The sequence below is a fragment of the Sebastes fasciatus genome, chromosome 14 (genome assembly GCF_043250625.1).
Source record: "Sebastes fasciatus isolate fSebFas1 chromosome 14, fSebFas1.pri, whole genome shotgun sequence".
Taxonomy (NCBI): domain Eukaryota; kingdom Metazoa; phylum Chordata; class Actinopteri; order Perciformes; family Sebastidae; genus Sebastes; species Sebastes fasciatus.
The window spans coordinates 19,607,144-19,625,183 of NC_133808.1; the positions used below are offsets into that span (position 1 = coordinate 19,607,144).

The window sequence follows — 18,040 nt, forward strand, 5'->3', positions numbered from 1 at the left end:
TTTCACTGAATACTCACCAGGACTGAAGCTGCTCTATGGTAAATAGCACGCGGTGACAGTAAAGGTGAGAGCGGTCACCCTTAGGTCGAGTATCTTTCCTGTTAAATGAACCCTCTTCTCTTCTCTCAGCTGAGCTACACCTCCAGTCTGATCTCTCCTCCACACTGCAATGGTGCTGAACTAGTGATGTGTCGGTCAAGAACGATCCGGTTCAAAGAGCCGGCTCTTTTAAGTGAACGATAAGAGCCGGCTCCTGTCCCAGAGTCGTTTTTTTCCCCCACCCCTTTTATCTTTAATTAATTCAAGGCAGAATGATAGGATGATCTTCTAGTGATGTTACGTGTTGTGCCGAGGCTTCGGAGCGTGTGTCGAGTAATCCAGGAAGTTTTCCACAAAGGCTTGCATCGTTTTAGACCAATGACGTCATTGATGACATCCGAAGCCTCGCTGGCCGGCCATACCACATGACTGGTTCAGGAAGTGGTTCAGATCTTCACTGGTTAAACCAATGCCACTTTTAAGAAGTGAGACAGAACACTAATATTACACCTTCTGCCATTATTATATTATATTACACTACACTACAATACAATTATTGACCAAAGGATTGGTTTACACACATAAGATGCATTACTCACAAAACAATTACAGTTTATTTTACATGTATGTTATATACTCATAATATACTTACTAGAAAATAGACATTATATTATATATTATATAGATATGAATGGATTTCATGGTAATATAATTTTTTTTTCATTGTTTATAGTCATTCCCAACAGCCTTTACTGGCGCAAAATACAGTATATCACAGATCACATGGTTAAGATCATATCTACCTGTTTTACACTCTTTGGCCACCAGGTGCTTTCGTGTGCACATGAAGCCTCGAGAAATTAACCCTTTTCCGAACCAATTGCTGGAAAGCTTCAATGCTTCATGAAGCTTCAGCTCGCCATCACTAGTGCGCGGCACGCTGACGGTCTACAGGTACAGAGCAGGAGGGAGAGGAGGAGAGAAAGAGAGAGAGGAGTGCGGTGCGCGAATAGCAGACAAGATGAGTGACAGTCGGAAACGAAGCAGCATGCAAAATTACGGTATTCCGGAAATTATAAGGTTTAGTATAATTATATTGAATAATTTAAGTGATATATCTGCACACATACTAATCATAGGTCAAAACAGCTAAAGCTAAATTTGGCTGAATTATAAAAGGCAGAAGTGTTAAAACGAAGAGCCGTTTAGGAGCCAAAGGAGCCGGCTCTTCTTGGTGAGCTGAGCCAAATGATCTGGCTCACTAAAAAGAGCCTGAATTCCCCTCCGCGCGACACTGATTGGCCAGAACTGAGCGGAACTCGTGCGCTTTGGTAAGCAAAAAAGCTCGAGCGACAATGCAGCTGGGAGCGGAAGTGATGCATTCATAAGCTGTCGGAAAACTCAGCATCACGGGTTTGAGCGCAGTTCTATCAGTACTATGATTCTTTTATTTTAATTGTATATTGTGTAAGTATAGTGTACTTATTTATTTATTTATATTTATTTTTGTACACTTGTTTTTTTTGAGTGCCCTCGGGGTATTGTCATGGGTGGGTGGGATATCTATCAGTCCAAACATGTTTGTGAAGTGAATTATCAGAGTTGTATTAACAAAATTCAGAAATAAAGAAATAGTATTAATCAATTTATAAATGCTGATGGGTTTCTCACTCTCCAGTAAGCCATCACATCCAACGTTATACATTTTAATAAGTCATTAATAAAGGGTTTGAATACATCTAGTTTGTAGTTTTAAGTGTTGGTAAATTGTCTTTAAATGGACTTTGGTCTGCTGCTCAATGTGCCTTTAATAATTTATTTATTATCAAAGCGCTACCGCCTTTTTAACTTTCACTTTCACTTTACTTATCTCAGTGTTGTGCAGCTGTTTATAACCTAGAAGAAGTATTAGTTTTACCTCGCACCTATCGCGTAGACAAGTGTGCATATCTTTAGATGACTTTCAGAAACTCAGCGTGCACCATTTAAGGGGTTTCTGTGTAAGTTAAGGTACTTCCCCAGAAGCAGAAGCAGAAGCGTACTTTTGTGGTGCGTCATCTTTGTGCGTGGGCTAACGACATCGTCTAAATTCCTCTGTAGGTTGATCTGTGGTCACATTTCGACGGTAAGGTAGGTTGTTTCCATAATCTGTTCAGTTTGATGTACTTTAATGATGATTTGTTCGCAACTAACTTTCAGTCTGGTTCAGTTTACAGGCTGGTACAAATCAACTCTTGTACCAAAGTCCAAAGTCCATGGCTCTTCCGGATCAACGCCAGCTCCAGGCCATCAACCAAACAGCAGAAGCTCTCAGCAGCTGTGAGCGCAGGAGGCTCTTCTACCTGTGTGACAGCCTGGACACGGAGAACAGCGTGGCTTGTATGAAGGAGATGCTGAAATCTAAAGTGATGTGCCACGAGAGGGGCTATCTGTTTCTGACTGAGCTGATTCTGCAGTTGAGACGTTTTGATATCCTGAGAAAGGTGTATAAAACCAGCAGGGACGAGGTGGAGAGGGCTCTGAAACACAGGGAGGTCCTGCCAAGATTCAGGTAAGATGGGTTTTTTCTTCAACAATATTTTTCTATTATGCTTTTAAACACTTACACAGACAAAACACACAGTGGCAGCAAAAACTAAACACCAGACTTACGTAGATCCCTGACACATGATATACATACATAGCACATAATATACTCAAAGGGATGATTGTACACATGTAAATATGTAGTGGAAAATGTCATAGCATCTATATATGTATGTGTATAAGGATAAGGAAGCGCTCAGCCCATTACAGTTGATTACAATCGACAGTGATGCACCAACATGTTAAAAAAAAATAAGAAAACAAAATAAATAAGTTAGTAACTAAATATCTCGCCTTACAACCCAAAAATGTCACTTTGACAATTTTCAATATTGCAATCTATCACACCCTTTAGTACAATATTTTGTAAATCTTTTACCAGCATACAGTATTTAAAGAGGGTCTTAAAGAAATCACCCATTTTACCTTTAAATCTGTATGTTATTTCATTGGTATTAGCTCAAATATCAGTTTATGCCACCCCACAATTGTTGGGGGTGTGTCATCGATCCATCTAAGCAATATAGTTTTCCAGGCAGCAAATGTAGGAATACTGAACAGCCTTCTTTGATGAAAGCCTTTAATACGAGGACTGGGTAAACGGAGAAGCAACACCTGAGGTTCAGTGTCAAGGTGGACATTAAAAACCAACTTAACTTAACAATTTTACCCCAGTACTCCTCAACATGGATACATGACCACATAACAGTGCCTATAACTTCCCCCCTCTACTTGACCTTTTGAGCACATTTCTGTCAAACTTTGAGTCATCCTGTGCCTAGGCTGTCTTAAGTCTCTCTGGTTCTATTGCAAGTCTCTCTGGTTCTATTGCATAGTTAAGATGTGTTATAAGAAGTCATACCTAGACATTTTCAAAAGACATCTTAAAACCTATCTTTTTACCAGCGCATTTTCTCTGTAACTTGCACTACGAATTTTATCCTGCACTATTTATATTTTACTATTTCTACTGTTCTAAAATGTTTTATTATTTTTATCATGATTTTGTTGACTCCATGCACTGCTCTTGCTGCTTGTTTTTTTAATTTATTTTATGTAAAGCACTTTGAACTGCAACTCCTGTATGAAATGTGCTATATAAATAAAGTCTTACTTACTTACTTACTTACTTACTTATATTTTAACAATCCAATCCAAGTTAATATACATGCGGTTCCTAACGTAATCATGTTTTCCTTTATTGCAGAGTATTGATGGCTAATATAAATGAGGATATGGCCAATGACGATCTGGACAGTGTGAAATTCTTGTTGAGCAGCACGTTGCCCCGTGAGAAGGTGGAAAATGCAAAGGTAAAAAAAATAAATTAAATTTTGCTTTCACTTACTGGATGTCCCATTTTTATGTGCGTGGGAGGGGAGTTTTGGTGGGAAGTTACTTGACCCCAAAATGTCAAAGATAAATTTAACAATTTTAACCTGCATTCAAACAGAAAACTTCCCCCTCTCTCTTCTGTGACAGAGTTTCCTGGATTTGATCATTGAGCTTGAGAAGCTGGATATGGTTTCACCTGAACGAGTCGACTTCATAGAGGATTGCTTAAGAAACATTGGTAGGATCGACCTGGCCAAAAAAGTGATGACATACAAGATATCTGGTGAGACTGCCTTTTACTTTTATGAACGGCAATAAGAGTTTATGAATCGTGAACAAGAAAATCCACCTTGATAAAATGTGAAAGGAAAGTCTCAGGTGAAGTTTGAGGGTGTACAGTGTTCATGTGACTGGAAAATGCTGAAATAGGAAGTGAAAATGATTGTTTTGTGTGTTCCATACCACTGAAACGGTCCATGACGCTTATGAAGAGGAACAAAAAGAGACAAATGTAGTTCCTAAACCACATAGCTTACATTTTGTCACTTGCCATTATTATATGTACATATTTTAACAACATTTTTTCATTTAAAAACAACAACGTGTTTGTAGATTCAAACACATTGCTTTTGTTACAATGAACAACCTTTATAAATGTATTAGTTGCCTTAGATTCAAAATCACATTACTGTTAATATGATATATATATATATATATATATATATATATATATATATATATATATATATATATTAATTTACTTATATATTATATAAACAATTTAGTATAGGTAAGGTTTTGCCCACTCAGATGATACTGATATCTAGTGTGGCCCACAGACTAACAGAAAAGAAACTAAAAGACATGATTTACACAGAAACAGAACAGAAACTGTATATAATATAAAAGCCACCTACGCTAGACAATTTTTTCCAGTGAACATGCATTGTCCATACTAAAAGTGCATTTCATCAAGTTCCAACAAAAAGTGATTTTTTCTTTCCCAGATTAAATTTTATATTTTAGATAATTTTCACTACTAAACTCTGTATTTATCAAACCACATGTTATAGATTTGAACTTTTAGCCTGCCAAAAAGTGGATTTATATGAAAGAAGAATCACAAAGTACTTTAAATGATACTTTACTACTGTACTTGTATTCACTTGTATTTCTGTTAATGTGCACCACAGTTGGAACATCTGAAGGACATTCATCTCAACCGCAAAGGCACAGAGCTCCTGTAAGTAGTTTACTAAAGTTATTCAACATTTAAAGTTTTTTCTCTGTATTATAAAACTAATACCTTTTAAAAAAACATCTTCTCTTTAGTGTCCATTCCCCACTCCAAGTGGTTCTCATTCTCAACAGCAAACAAGACAAACACAGTCTCTCCCCATTGGTAAGACATACTAGCAAATTATATCAACTTGAAAAGATATGTATTTGAGATACTGTAAAATACCTGGAAAAAGCATAAGCAATACTATTTCACTTGGGGCTTTATAGCTACGCAGTACAAACAGTTGGAAAGCCCCCAGGTTTCTCATTGTGTTTCATTTTAATATTCATAACACTGTATTAATCTTTGTCATCAGCTAGAGAAAAGATACATGTACAAGTGCCTGCATACAGAGAGCAGAACTGTCAGGTAAGGCTTTCACTCACTATTGGTGCAGTTTTTTCCCCTGATATTTTTGAGTGTGTTAAATTAGTGAAGTGCATTTATGAAACTTGTTTGCTTTCTCTTTTGCATTACAGAATCAACTCGATAGGTACAAATGTAACACTAAACCCAGAGGAGTTTGTGTTATCATAGACTGCGTGGGTAATGACGGAGGTGAGACACAAAACACTTTGTACCTTACAGTCCAGTATTAATCCTACTTAGGTAAAAATACAAAAGTATTTATCACCAAAAGCTACTTGAAGTATCAAAGTAAAAGTACTCATTCTGCAGAGAAATGGATACTGATACATCAATGTGTAAGCAGCATTTTGCTGTTGTGGCTGGAGCTAGTTTTGAACTACTTTATATACAGTTAAGTAGTTAGTCCAGTGGTTTCCAAGCCAGGGGTCAGCCCCCTCCAAAAGGTCAAAAGATAAAGCTGAAGGGTCGTGCAATGGTTAATGAGAGAGGAAAGAAGAAAATACAGTTCTGCTACATAAAATTAGTTTTTACTTTTTGGACTTTTTCCTTATCTTTGCTTTTTGGTGAAACAATACATAAGTGTACCTTTGTTGGCTTCGAATAGTTATTTAAATGAAACCATGTGAGAAGTTTGAATGTCAACTCATGTGACAGTAAACTGAATATCTGAGGGGTTGTGTTAGCTTTTTTTTATCTTTTATGATCAAAAATACAAATTGAACATCACAATCAAATATCCCTATATGCATTATTTACAAACAGCACATTAATAATCCAAAATGTGCTGAACCAATAAATGAATAAACCAAAATGTCCCACAACTAAAAAATTAACCCCACCCACAAACTGATTGCACAAACAAAATGAATCAAACTCAATGAATCCCTTAACTATATTGTACTCAAAGTTAAACAATCCCATAATTAAAAACGAATAACTGAAACTAGCGATACTTAATATTAACCAAATAAACCAAGAAGTGTAAAAAATAAATCAACAAAATTAAATAAAACCAGATTTCAAAATACTAATAACTACAAAAGATTTAACTATAAAATAAAAACAAAATGCGTAAACCAGCATAAGGGAACGCCTAACTCTGTACTGTACTCAATCTCCAAATCAAAATCAATCGGAATCAGGCAACATAAATCATAACCAACAAAATAAAGACCCCTAGAAAACAAATGTGCTATACAAAAACATGATGAGAACAAAATGTGTTTGACAACCTTCTACATAAAAGAACAAAATATAAACTACATAAACACAAACTCTTTCATTGATCTTTTGAGTGACTTATTATCGGGGTAAAAGTTCACTTGTGGTTTCACCTTTCTTTCCTCACTCAGACATGTTGGAACAGACATTTAAGGCTCTTCACTTCAACGTGGTCCTCCACAAATTGCTGAGTGTGGACGAAACTCTTTCAGCTCTCAGAGGGATAATCATACAGAGAGAGAACTTCGAAGGCGACGCCTTTGTCTGTTGCATCATCAGCCGTGGTAAGGAAAGCCATCTCCTGGGCACAGACTCGTACGGCACTGGTCTACGTCTGGACAATGTCAGACGTCTTTTCACGGCGGATGCATGCCCCAAGCTGGCTGGCAAGCCCAAACTCTTCTTCATCCAGAGGTACAGCGTCCCCGAGTTCACGCCTTGTGTGACGATGGAGCACCGGGATGAGGATCTGGAGACAGATGGGTGTGACGGGCTGTCCAGATGTGATATCATCCCTACAGATGCAGATGTGTTCTGGAGTCACTGCTGGACGGATGAATGTCAGCTGGCGCAAAGACACCATCGCTCCATTTACCTGAAGGCTCTGACAGACGCCTTACACAAAGGTCAAAGAAGGTACGGGCAAACACTTAACAGCAAATCCTGCTTTTGTTTAGCATTTTTCATATAAGCCGAAAGACTAAACGGTTGTTTGTTGTTCTGACAGGAAAACACATCTTATTGATGTTCATACCGAGGTGAATGGGGCCATCTATGAACACAACGGGAGGAATCCAGGAGCAGACTACCACCTCGACCTGAAACATACTTTAAGGAAAGATCTTTACTTAATATAGCGGATTTATCACCATCACTTTTTATCAGCCACATACATTTTATTAATAAAGCCTACTCCTTGCCTTACAAGAACATATTAACTGTGTATGCAATGACACCTACTGGTTCTAAGCACTTAAAACACTTCTTTTTTTTTTTACCGATGTAGTTAATCGGAAACATGTTTGGAGCTTGTAGCACCTCTTATTGTATGGCAACAGTCACCATATTTTGCAGCTAATGTTACACATTGATTTTTCTCCCCACATAAGTATGGTATTTTCTGAGGATCGTGGCGATGGATGAAGTCAGGACATATGTTATTTATTTTTGAGTTACAAACAACACATCCAATCAGAGCCTCACAATAGCAGCACATTTCAATTCATTCAAGAGAAAAAGTGGAGTAATATTAAATGCAATAAAGACTCTGTATGTTTTAGTCATATAAAACTGTACATGTAATCGTGTGTAATTTATTTTGGTTTTGAAGCATTAATGTGAATAGTCTTTTCTTGCCTAACACTGTGCAGCTATAACAGATTTGTGGAAGGTATATTTGTATTTTTTTATAAATCGTATACCATTTTTGAACCTGTGAAAATAAATAGTTGAATGAAGCAAACACTATCTATCTATCTATCTATCTATCTATCTATCTATCTATCTATCTATCTATCTATCTATCTATCTATCTATCTCTATCTCAATCTATCCATCCATGCATCCATACATATAACTATTACTAGTATTGTATTTGTTATTACTTTTAATATAATTTGTATTTATTTTATTTTTTAACTTTGATTTGTGCATTTTGAAGGTTTTGTCTTTTTGTAAAGCATTCTACTACATATATAAAGCTGTTTATGCTACAAATGTAATTTAATTCAAGAGTCATTTTAAGAGAGATAAACTCTTTTTCAATGAGTAAGTAAACGCAACAATATATTTGCACCTCAAATAGTGTGAAAGCAATTAAATGTATGAATCCATATATTACGTTCAGTTTGTTTTTTATAATAGTAATTAACTTACTTATCCCTGGTATATTATATATATTGTGTTCAAATATTCCTATGTTATACCAATATTTTTGTTTGCAAAATTGAAATAAAGTTCAAGAACACTGAAGGAAATATAATGACCAATATGTGTAAGTACATTTACTCAAGTACTAATCAACTCTGAGATGTCAGCAGTTCTCACTTTATGCATCATGTAAGCAGCCAGATTACACAGTATTTAGGCTACAATAGAGGCACTATTGAGAACAGCTTGGAAATGTAACCTGATGCAACAACTTTATCAATTCATAAAAAAAAGACATGTTTGTACTTCAACGTGTAACCCACAGATACAATCGTTCACTACAAAATGCACACACTGCATGCACTGACGGGCTGTTAATTACGTAGTAATGTGAAGAAATTGCCAGGAAATAACAGTAAAGAAAAATCAGTAAAATCAATATAATGAAAAGTTGTAGTACTAGAATTACTATTGGGTAATTATAGAGTAAAAAGCAAAGACTGCGACTTTATGACAGCTGCTAAATCAGGCCATGTGGCAGACGGATGCTTTGGATATAAATATATCATTTGGCTACAGCAATAAGTCTTCAGAGAAAAGAAAATCAAAAATGGGTGTTTAAGGTGATCCACTGAAAACATTTGAGGCGAGAAAATAGGTATTACAGTAACAGAATATTGATTCATATTTGATCAGTGCAAGCACTTTGAAACTATGTTTAGAAAGGTGCTATACAAATAAAGATTATTATATTATTATTAAAAGAGATTCTTCATCTCAATGAATACTACCTGGTTAAATAAAGGTTAAATAAATTTAAAAAAAAGGCTTTTTTTAACTCCGTAAGGCAACAGCTTGGTGCACCTTTTCCCACACCTTATATTGTCCTCTTTTGGCCTATGTGTAGTAACTTATTGTTTTGATACCATTGGTTCTGGGTTTTAGTTTTCTCATTATTTGGTCTTTATGTTTTGTTCTTTTATTGTTATTGTTATTTGTTGTTGCATATTCAGGCTGACGGTATGAGGAAAATAAAGTTTTTATTTTAACATTACAGCATGTAAACATGTTCTTGTAGAAACATAAAATACAAGTATGAACCTGAAAACGAGCATGATATGGCACCTTTAGTAGTCCAGTACGTCAGTGGCATCATGCAGTGCTGTGATTATGACAGTAGGAGGCAGCAGAGTTATATAATGAGGAACACATCAGGAGACGCGCACACACAGGAGTCTCGTGAACGCGCACGGTCAGAGCTGCTGTTGCTATGATGCAATGGCGACTGCGCCGTGGGAAGCGCGTCAGCGAGGAGTTGAATGAGTTCCCTCCACAGTTGAAGTGATATCAGCAGCAGTCAGGAGGACACCGTGGGGGACAGAGACAGCGGTGCACGGAGACACCAGCAGGACAACACTACATGGACACACAGCAGCCAGGTGTGTCTGCTATAGCCTCGCTGCTGGCCGCGTCATGACGCTTGGAGAGATTCCTCACACATCTGGACGACGTTGCAGCGAGCAAACGAGAGCACCAACACCCAGTTTGCCCTCCTTAGAGGAAACCAAGTGAGGAGGGGTTGTTTTTTTTTTATTTCTTATCTCATTGTCCTCCTCATTGGCGACTCAGTGGACCTATTTTGCGCTCCTCTGTCTCTCACCATGGCTGAGAGAACCTCCTCCGGGTTGCTAACGATGATGTTGGAGCCCACGCCGGCTGTCGCGATGACCCTGCCGGCGGAGGTCCGGGAGAAGCTGGCGGAGCTGGAGCTGGAGCTCTCTGAGGGTAAGTTAACATGAACACAAACTATACCTGCACCGTGTGGACAAAATGCATGCTGCTTTTACCTGGAGGGTTAAACATTATTCATGCACATGACAAGCAATGAGAACCACCGCCCTTTATTATCCTTGTGGCTTCATGTTTGAAAACATGCCAGCATCTACTGCTACTATCAGACATATCCCATAAAACTGAACTTCGTTTCAAATATTTTTTATTAAGAAGCATGTGCATGTCAGTGATACAGACTTCTGTGGGGTGTGTATCATGCCTTATTTATATATATATATATATATATAAAACAGACAATATTAGGAACTAAGGGCAAACAAACAATTGTGGAAAAGCAAATACAAAAACACAAGTAGTGAAAGGAAAACAAAACAAAAAAAATAATAATAAAACAAAACAAACCCCCCCCCCAAAAAACATGAATAAATAAATAAAAACACCTTAAGGCACATAAATCAGGGAGACCCCAAAACTGAACTTTTCTCCTCATCATGACTGGTATAACTACTGCAGCACAAACTACACTACACTGTTTTTCACCTCTAATGAAGTCCAGCTGTTCCTATTGTCCAGAAGATACCAGACTCCTAACACCATATTTGATCAGATGGCTATCTGCCTCTAACAGCTGGGCTGAGTCAGCTGACACACCCATGCTACTGTTAATGTGGCTCTGTTTTCACACATGCATAATCAAGGGTCTGTTATTTTTTGAATTAAATGAAAGGGAGAAGTGAGGAACAATTTTTAATTTTTTATTTATTTAACCTTTATTTAACCAGGTTAGTCCCATTGAGATTAAGAACCTCTTTTCCAAGGGAGACCTGACCAAGACGGTCAGCAGCAAGTTGCAGACACATTGACACAAATAGAGATAAAATACAATTCACAAAAGCACTAAAATTAGCATCAAAAGAGAACTATCTAAAGACAAATGCGGGGACAAAAAGGAACTTTTCTGGGAGTCAGCTGTACAACAAGGGGGCTAAAAACATTGGCATGCCATAGAGTCTGCTTCTAAAGCCTTCATTTTAGATTTAAACATATTTAATGATACCAGCTCCTTGATTTTTAGATCATTTTGGAGCAAATTCCAGGCTGAGGATGCAGAATATGCAAAAGCCCTTTCCCCAATTTTTGACCGAGCTTTTGGGACAGAGAGCACAAAGAGGTCCTGTGAACGCAGTGAATACTGTCCACAATTTTTTTGCGTAGTAAAAACACTTAAGTATTGTGGGAGCAGACCCAGAATCACCTTATATATAAGGATGCACCAATGGGAGAGCCTACGGGTTGCCAGTGCAGGCCATCCCACCCGAGAGTACAACTCACAGAGCTTTACTATTTTTAATGAACCTCAAGGATGCATGGTAAGCTACATCAAGCATATGAAGGCACTGAGCAGAGGCGTGCATGTCAACTATTTTCTGGTTTCTTTCCTCCTCTATGACAGTAAACTGAGTATCTTTGAGATGTGGACAAAACAAGACATTTGAGGATGTCATCTTGGGCTTTGGGAAACACTGATTGACAACGAATCCATTAATTGAGAAAATAATCAACAGATTTATCGACAGTCAAAATAATAATTATATGAAGCCCTACCCTTAACTATCATGCTTACCGGCTGACGGAAACAGAAAGCACGTGCCTGTACAAAGTCCTGAAAGCAACATTTACTGATATGATTTATTACGCTACATAATCACTTTCCTTGATATTTGCTCTAAAGGACAAATGTCACTAATACTGGATGTAACATTTATGTAGCTGACTGTATTAAAATGTCAACCCTTGGACTTCACATTTAAGTGTAGTCACTCAGCGCTGTAGAAAGTAAATAAAGCTGGGCTCATCCTCCCGCTGACTTGAAACCCTTAAGAGTTTCAGTACACTGTAACTAATGAAGCGGGTGTTTGTTTTTCACAAAGCTTTTGTATTTTGTTAGCTGGTGACATTCATTGTTTAACTGCTCCTCACATGGTGAAATTAGCTGAGCTGTGGTAAAGTAATACTGATTAATGATCTACATTAAGCCTGATTAGATCTGGTGTTTGACCCCAGGGGGTCACCTTCTTTCTGTGTTCACTCTACAAGACAATAAGTGCAGTAGAACTTATAATATAAAACACACTGATCCGTAGTTAATTTCTGCTTTTCTTTCTCCGTGTTAGCTGCAGTAGCACCGTCCCAGGGTTAGGAATAGACCAAAGGTGCACGCTTTGATAAGCACGTTAACTGCCACTGAGGCCCCTAATGGGATAGACATGTATTCAGGAGCGGCTAGCAAATTAATCTATATCTGTCCAGTTTCCTCTTCCTGCTCTCCACATGTCACATCCTGCCATGTTGGAGCTCTGATAGCAGCATCTCCCAGACTCTGTTTCTCTTTCTGGCTTTTCTTCCACCGACTCTCTCTTTCAATGCCTCTCTCCATGACTCCCCACCTCCACATTTCATTTATTTTCTCCCTGATCAAAGAAGAAAATGTAATTCTCTTTTGGGTAAAGAGAAATCAACCTTTTTTTTCTCCCCACTCTCAAATCCTATTCCTGTACGCTGCTGTGAACTCTTCACCTCGTGATGATGCCCTTTGGTTGCCTCCCCGTCACATCCTGTCTCAGGAAAGAATAGACGAGTGGTTTTATTGGAAGGAGATGAGAGCCTGTGAATCCTGCAGGTTTTTCTATCCTTCTCAATGAGCTTGTCTCGCAGGGATTTAAAGTCAGGCACGTCTGTGTCACACTAAGAGACACATCTCGGCTTGAGTGTGCCAGTAGGTGCACACTGTATTATTCATGAAGTTGAATAGATGTGTCATGTATGTTTTCTTAAGCAGTTTAGTAGCAGCAGTCATTGGAAAAACATGAGTTTGAGACAATCCAGCAGCTCAGCTTGATAATATTCCAGCATCAGCAGTTTAGGCCTGCTGAAGTGTGAAATAAACAATCTGTGCACTCTTATTGTGGTTATAATAAATGGGGTTTCCTCTAGAGATGCATTTATTTTCAATTTATCCTACTCTGTATTTATTTCTTAGTGAACATATGTCCTAAAATGCTTGGATTACTTCACTGTACTTGTTGTTGTGGTAATGAGAACCCACCCACTTATTCTTTCTATGCCACTTTGAATGTGCATTTGTTCTTTTTTGTTTACAACTTTTCTCAATGTGTCTATGTAGTTTAATAATTTGAAAGCACTTTACTGTGTACGCTCGGGGTCTGCCTCGTGAAGCAGGATTACTAAATAATCTGGATACCTTCACTGAGTTAAACCTGGAATCGCTTTAAATGTGGAAAATGGACTCAAAGTAAGTAAAAGAGCTTTTCTAGGTTTAAAGCCGCTGCAAATTTTGCTTTGAATCTTTGGCATTCCTCCATAATATTAAATATTCATAACTTAATAAGCAACAATCAGAGTAAAAAAACAAACATCTTAGGCATTATTTATTAAAGGAATGGTTTGATATTATGCAAAATATGCTTGCTGGCTATCTTTTGTTAAAGGTCTTATTGATAACATTTTATGTAGATGGATATTTTCTAAAAAATAATACAACCACAGAGCCTTTAGAAATGTGCTCAATAAAAGTATGGCTTTTCCTGAAAAAAATTATAATGATTGTGAATTAATCATTTGAAATATGTTGGCGGGTCTGAAATGAATGTTTTGTTTATCTCTGTGGAAGATAGCTGACATTTGGTTCCCACTTCTAACAAGACTTATGAGCCAATATTAAAACGGCGTTGGAATCATTTGGTATCTCTGGGTCGTCAGTCAGTGTAGAAAAAAACAGATAAATAGCTGAGATTGATGGTAAGTGCCTGGCAACGACTTGTTGTGAAGTAAATGCAATGGAATGGGGGAGGGAGAATGAGACATCTAGTTGCTGAATGTTATCAATAGCACCTTTAACACTTTGGTTTTTATACGGATTAAATGACATATAACATTAATTAGTGAGCGTTAGAGGTGCTGGTAGTTGAATTTTGACACCTTTGTACAGAGCCAGGCTGTTTCCCCATGTTTCTAGTCTTTGTGCTAAACTAAGCTATCCAGCTGCAGCAACATAATTACTGTACTGGGCGCTATTACTGAGTGATATCAATCTTCTAATCAAACTCTTGATAAGAATGTGAATTATTGTATTTCCCAAAACTATTCCTTTAAGTGTTTAACAGTCAAAAACTGCCAATCTGCTTCATCAGGATCATGTGGGTGTGGTTTGATCAGATTAGATTGAAAGTAAACAAACAACCCACCAACTGACATCTGATTCTGAATCAGGTGTTGCCAAATCCTGATTGGTGAACGGAAGTACGGCTGAACGAGTTTGAAAAAAAAGTTTAATTCTGATCATTTTGACTTATATTGCCATTGCGATATGATCATTGAAAAACATTTTTAAATGATTATGGTGTGATTTTTGTGGGAATCTGTACCAAACAAAGATGTTTTCTTAAGTCTGTAGAATATGACATCTCAATACAATATAAGACAATATTTTATTTAAAATGGTATTTTGACACACATTTCACCTTTAACAATTTGCTAAAGCAAATCTATTCCATCTTAGCAATAGAAAGCATTTCGTTGAGCCACCTCCTGAAACATGGTGATGATGGAGACTTCCAATTTAATAATATAATTTTTTTTGCCGCAATCATGCCTGCTTTGAGAGCCTGCTTTTGATGGGAGAGAAGGGCCCTTGTCCTGTCAGAGCAGCCAAATACTGCCAAATTACAGTTTGTCTGAATGTTTTTTTAATTTTGTTTGCGTTTTTGATAAAACTTTGATTAATTGTGCAGCCCTACACGAAAGTGTGTGACATCACATCTTATTAATTCATCCCCACCCACTTCAAACCAGCGAGAAGAGTTCAAACAAAAATACATAAATCTCTCATGTCAAACAACCCAAACTTTAAATTGTGTAATCATGTCGGACTGCACCACTCACAATAGAAGCTGATTGAGAAAATGTGTTTTTAGGGCCTGTAATCAGTGCAGTTATCATGCTAGTTTGGTAATTGTGCTTTGTAAGTTTTGGCAGCTGTGGTTTAGGAGCAAGGAGTCCTTTAGCAAGACACAGAACCCCAAGTTGCTCCCGACGGGCAGGCAAGCGTCTTGCATGAAGCGTTTTGTCCAGTAAGGTAGGAAAGCACTATATAAATACACTCCATTTACCATTTTTCCCCAAAATTGCCGGTATACTGAAATCCCCTCCTACTAAATCCTCCACATCATAGTTATTGGAGAGAACATGTGGTATTTCTCAGCTGACCTGGATGCAGATGAGTGGTCCAAAGATGTGGCGTAAAGGAGGGCAAGAAGATGGATGATCCCCATTATCTCCTGCAGGGAGTAAAGAGGGAGAGACGTGTCTGCTGAGTAATTCATAGACTCACTCGATTCCATTCGCTGGTTTTCTTCCCTCCTCCTTTGTTTGCTCTCTAAACCCTCTGATTACAAAGTCATTTTTAGTTCAGTGCTGCTGTTTGCTGGGAAACTGCCAAACCCCTGGTTGGTCATTCTGCTTGTTTTGCCCGCTCCCATTCAACAAACATTTACAGAGGAACAGTGCAGGTTTTTGGTAGTTTAGGTAGTAGTGCCTGGCTTGTTTATGGTTGTTTGTATTCATAGAGAATTTTTTTATTTTGCAGGTTTAAGGTGTTTGAAAGGAGATCCAGCAGCATAAATGTGGCTCAGATTACTCAGTTTAATGGTGGACACTGTTTTCATTTGTTCCTACTCTTATCTATATCCTAGTATCTGCTCCTGCAATGACCCAATATCCCCCCACGGAAATCATTAAAGTTTCCCCTTATCTAATCACATAGATAAGATGAAACTTTACTCACTGTAGACCCTGTAGGTGATCAGGCACAGTGCTGTCAAGTGCTGGTAACTGTAGTAATGAGATGGTGATGATTAAGCTGGCACTGACGGAGGCTTCATGGTGTAATGATAAGTGGTGTCTATATTAATGATGTTAATGGACAACTGTAGCTCCAAATAATTGTTTTAGAAAGTTTAAATTGGCCTTAAAGTAGAGCAGGGCCGTTAATTGTTATCAATCTCATTCTGACCTGATGACTCTGCAGTATTTTTATTAGCAGGGAGAGCCGCTTCATCAAAACAAGCGCTCTTAATTTCTCCCTAAACTGTAATGACAACACTGCAGTACACCATGTGATTTAAGTGTGTACAGGCAGAGCGGAGAGAAGCAATACTAAGTTAATGTGTGTGAGAGAGGAAACAAGACCAAAAAGAGTCAGAAAGTAAGTTGCTGTTGTGTGAAAGGTTTTCAATTTCACACATGAAGGTTTTTCATATAAGCTAGTATGACATTCTCATTGGTTGTAGTTTACTGTAGATCCACAGTAAACAAGTTAGAGACTTCTACAGGACTTGTAGCCTCAGCTAATATCCACGGCAGCTGTGGTTCAGGAGGTAGAGTGGTTGTCCGTTGATCACAAGGTTGGGAGTTCAATACCCGGCTCCTCTTGTCTGCTTGTCGAAGTGTCTGAAAACACTAAACCCCAAGTTGCTCCCGATGGGCAGGCAAGCACCTTGAAAAAAATAGGGCTGTCCTGTCCTCGAGACCAAAGAAATTCTAACGCTGAATTCACAGTGGCGACTTGTGGCGAGTTGCCATCCCAAAAGTTGGGAAAAGTTTAACTTTTAGCAGCCAGAAGGGACCCGCTGCCAATCAGAAAACAGATCCTGTAACTCCATATTGACCTATGTTACAGAGAATTTCTTCCCCCTGTGAAACACAGCCGCTACCTGGTGTGAATTTAGCGTAATACTCATACGATTTTGTAATCAATTACTTGACTTTATCAACAGATCTGTAAAACTGAGATTCTCCACAGAGAATCACACAAAAGTGCCACTTTAAATCTTGTGTTTACCAGAGATGTGCTCATACGTTTCTTGGAAATAAGTCATTCCGCATGAAAAAACCCCATAAAAAACTGACTAATCTTCTATGGGAATCTTAGTCGACTAAGACCAAAACGACCGATTTGTCGACTAAGTGACTAAGAGTGGGCAGCCCTGTAATGGCATATTTTCCCCGGATCCTTGAGTAAGTATACAGGCCTGTTATACAATCAAACCTGAGTCAAGCCAAGGTTATAGGCCTGCACAAGGTTAGGGTTAGCGGATAGCTTTGGTGGTCAGCAGTAAAACCTCTTTTTGGAAAGTATGAGTGTACAGGAAACTCCAGTGAGTATAGGACCACAGTGTTTGTTGAGGAAAGACCACTCAGTGCAGAGAAGAACTGCTCACTGGTCTTGACTCATTCCTATCTGTGGTCACCTACTCCCACCACCAACTCACGAAGAAAGAACTTCCACTGGGCTCACCCAGTGAGTTCACCCTGTTGTTATGCAAAACCAAACATTTGATGAATGTACAATCACATTGTGCATTTAGAGCTTTGAGAACATGTAGGATTTAGGGCGATTACTGAGGGGACTTTGTAAATGGCTGCTGGTTAGCTCTGTAATAGGATCCAAAAGAGAAGAATGTTGAG

The 18,040-nt window shown here is 38.1% G+C and overlaps 4 protein-coding genes across 17 annotated transcripts in view; 2 read left to right on the forward strand and 2 right to left on the reverse strand.

Annotated features, from left to right (window-relative positions):
• The window catches only part of LOC141782805 (hyccin 2), a 51,711-nt gene extending 51,446 nt beyond the window's left edge, over window positions 1-265 (reverse strand). For 2 of the 5 annotated variants that reach the window (XM_074659556.1, XM_074659557.1), the window contains exon 1: window positions 18-265. The gene's annotated coding sequence lies outside the window, so the exon portion shown is untranslated. The remainder of the gene's footprint in view (window positions 1-17) is intronic. The other 3 variants (XM_074659551.1, XM_074659552.1, XM_074659560.1) reach the window with 2 other exon arrangements.
• Window positions 1-18,040, reverse strand: part of prmt2 (protein arginine methyltransferase 2) — a 303,518-nt gene that overhangs the window by 21,142 nt on the left and 264,336 nt on the right. The window lies entirely within an intron of this gene.
• Window positions 1,892-8,808, forward strand: LOC141782797 (CASP8 and FADD-like apoptosis regulator). Of its 2 annotated transcripts, none has more exons than XM_074659533.1 (10): window positions 1,892-2,169; window positions 2,249-2,590; window positions 3,833-3,938; window positions 4,108-4,243; window positions 5,154-5,203; window positions 5,293-5,362; window positions 5,559-5,611; window positions 5,722-5,800; window positions 6,964-7,468; window positions 7,560-8,808. In XM_074659533.1, exons 2-10 carry the CDS (start codon window positions 2,295-2,297, stop codon window positions 7,687-7,689), a joined length of 1,425 nt encoding a protein of 474 aa, XP_074515634.1. In that variant the 5' UTR covers window positions 1,892-2,169; window positions 2,249-2,294; the 3' UTR covers window positions 7,690-8,808. The 2 variants fall into 2 exon arrangements, with proteins under 2 accessions (XP_074515634.1, XP_074515635.1); XM_074659534.1 differs by having other exon boundaries at window positions 1,894-2,169; window positions 2,239-2,590.
• dip2a (disco-interacting protein 2 homolog A) overlaps window positions 9,964-18,040 on the forward strand; it is a 101,693-nt gene continuing 93,616 nt past the window's right edge. For 4 of the 9 annotated variants that reach the window (XM_074659540.1, XM_074659541.1, XM_074659545.1 and 1 more), the window contains exon 1: window positions 9,966-10,486. In XM_074659540.1, coding sequence (XP_074515641.1) covers window positions 10,363-10,486 — 124 coding nt within the window. In that variant the 5' untranslated portion in view covers window positions 9,966-10,362. Of the gene's footprint in view, window positions 10,487-18,040 lie in introns of all 9 variants that reach the window. The other 5 variants (XM_074659542.1, XM_074659544.1, XM_074659546.1 and 2 more) reach the window with 2 other exon arrangements.

What these genes read in the sequence shown, in the direction of transcription:
- LOC141782797 (XM_074659533.1), top strand. Translation starts at nt 2,295, where the DNA reads ATGGCTCTTCCGGATCAACGCCAGCTCCAGGCCATCAACCAAACAGCA. An exon ending in AGAAGGTGGAAAATGCAAAG is followed by an intron (nt 3,939 to 4,107) that starts GTAAAAAAAATA and finishes CTTCTGTGACAG; the next exon opens with AGTTTCCTGGATTTGATCAT. An exon ending in CTGCGTGGGTAATGACGGAG is followed by an intron (nt 5,801 to 6,963) that starts GTGAGACACAAA and finishes TTCCTCACTCAG; the next exon opens with ACATGTTGGAACAGACATTT.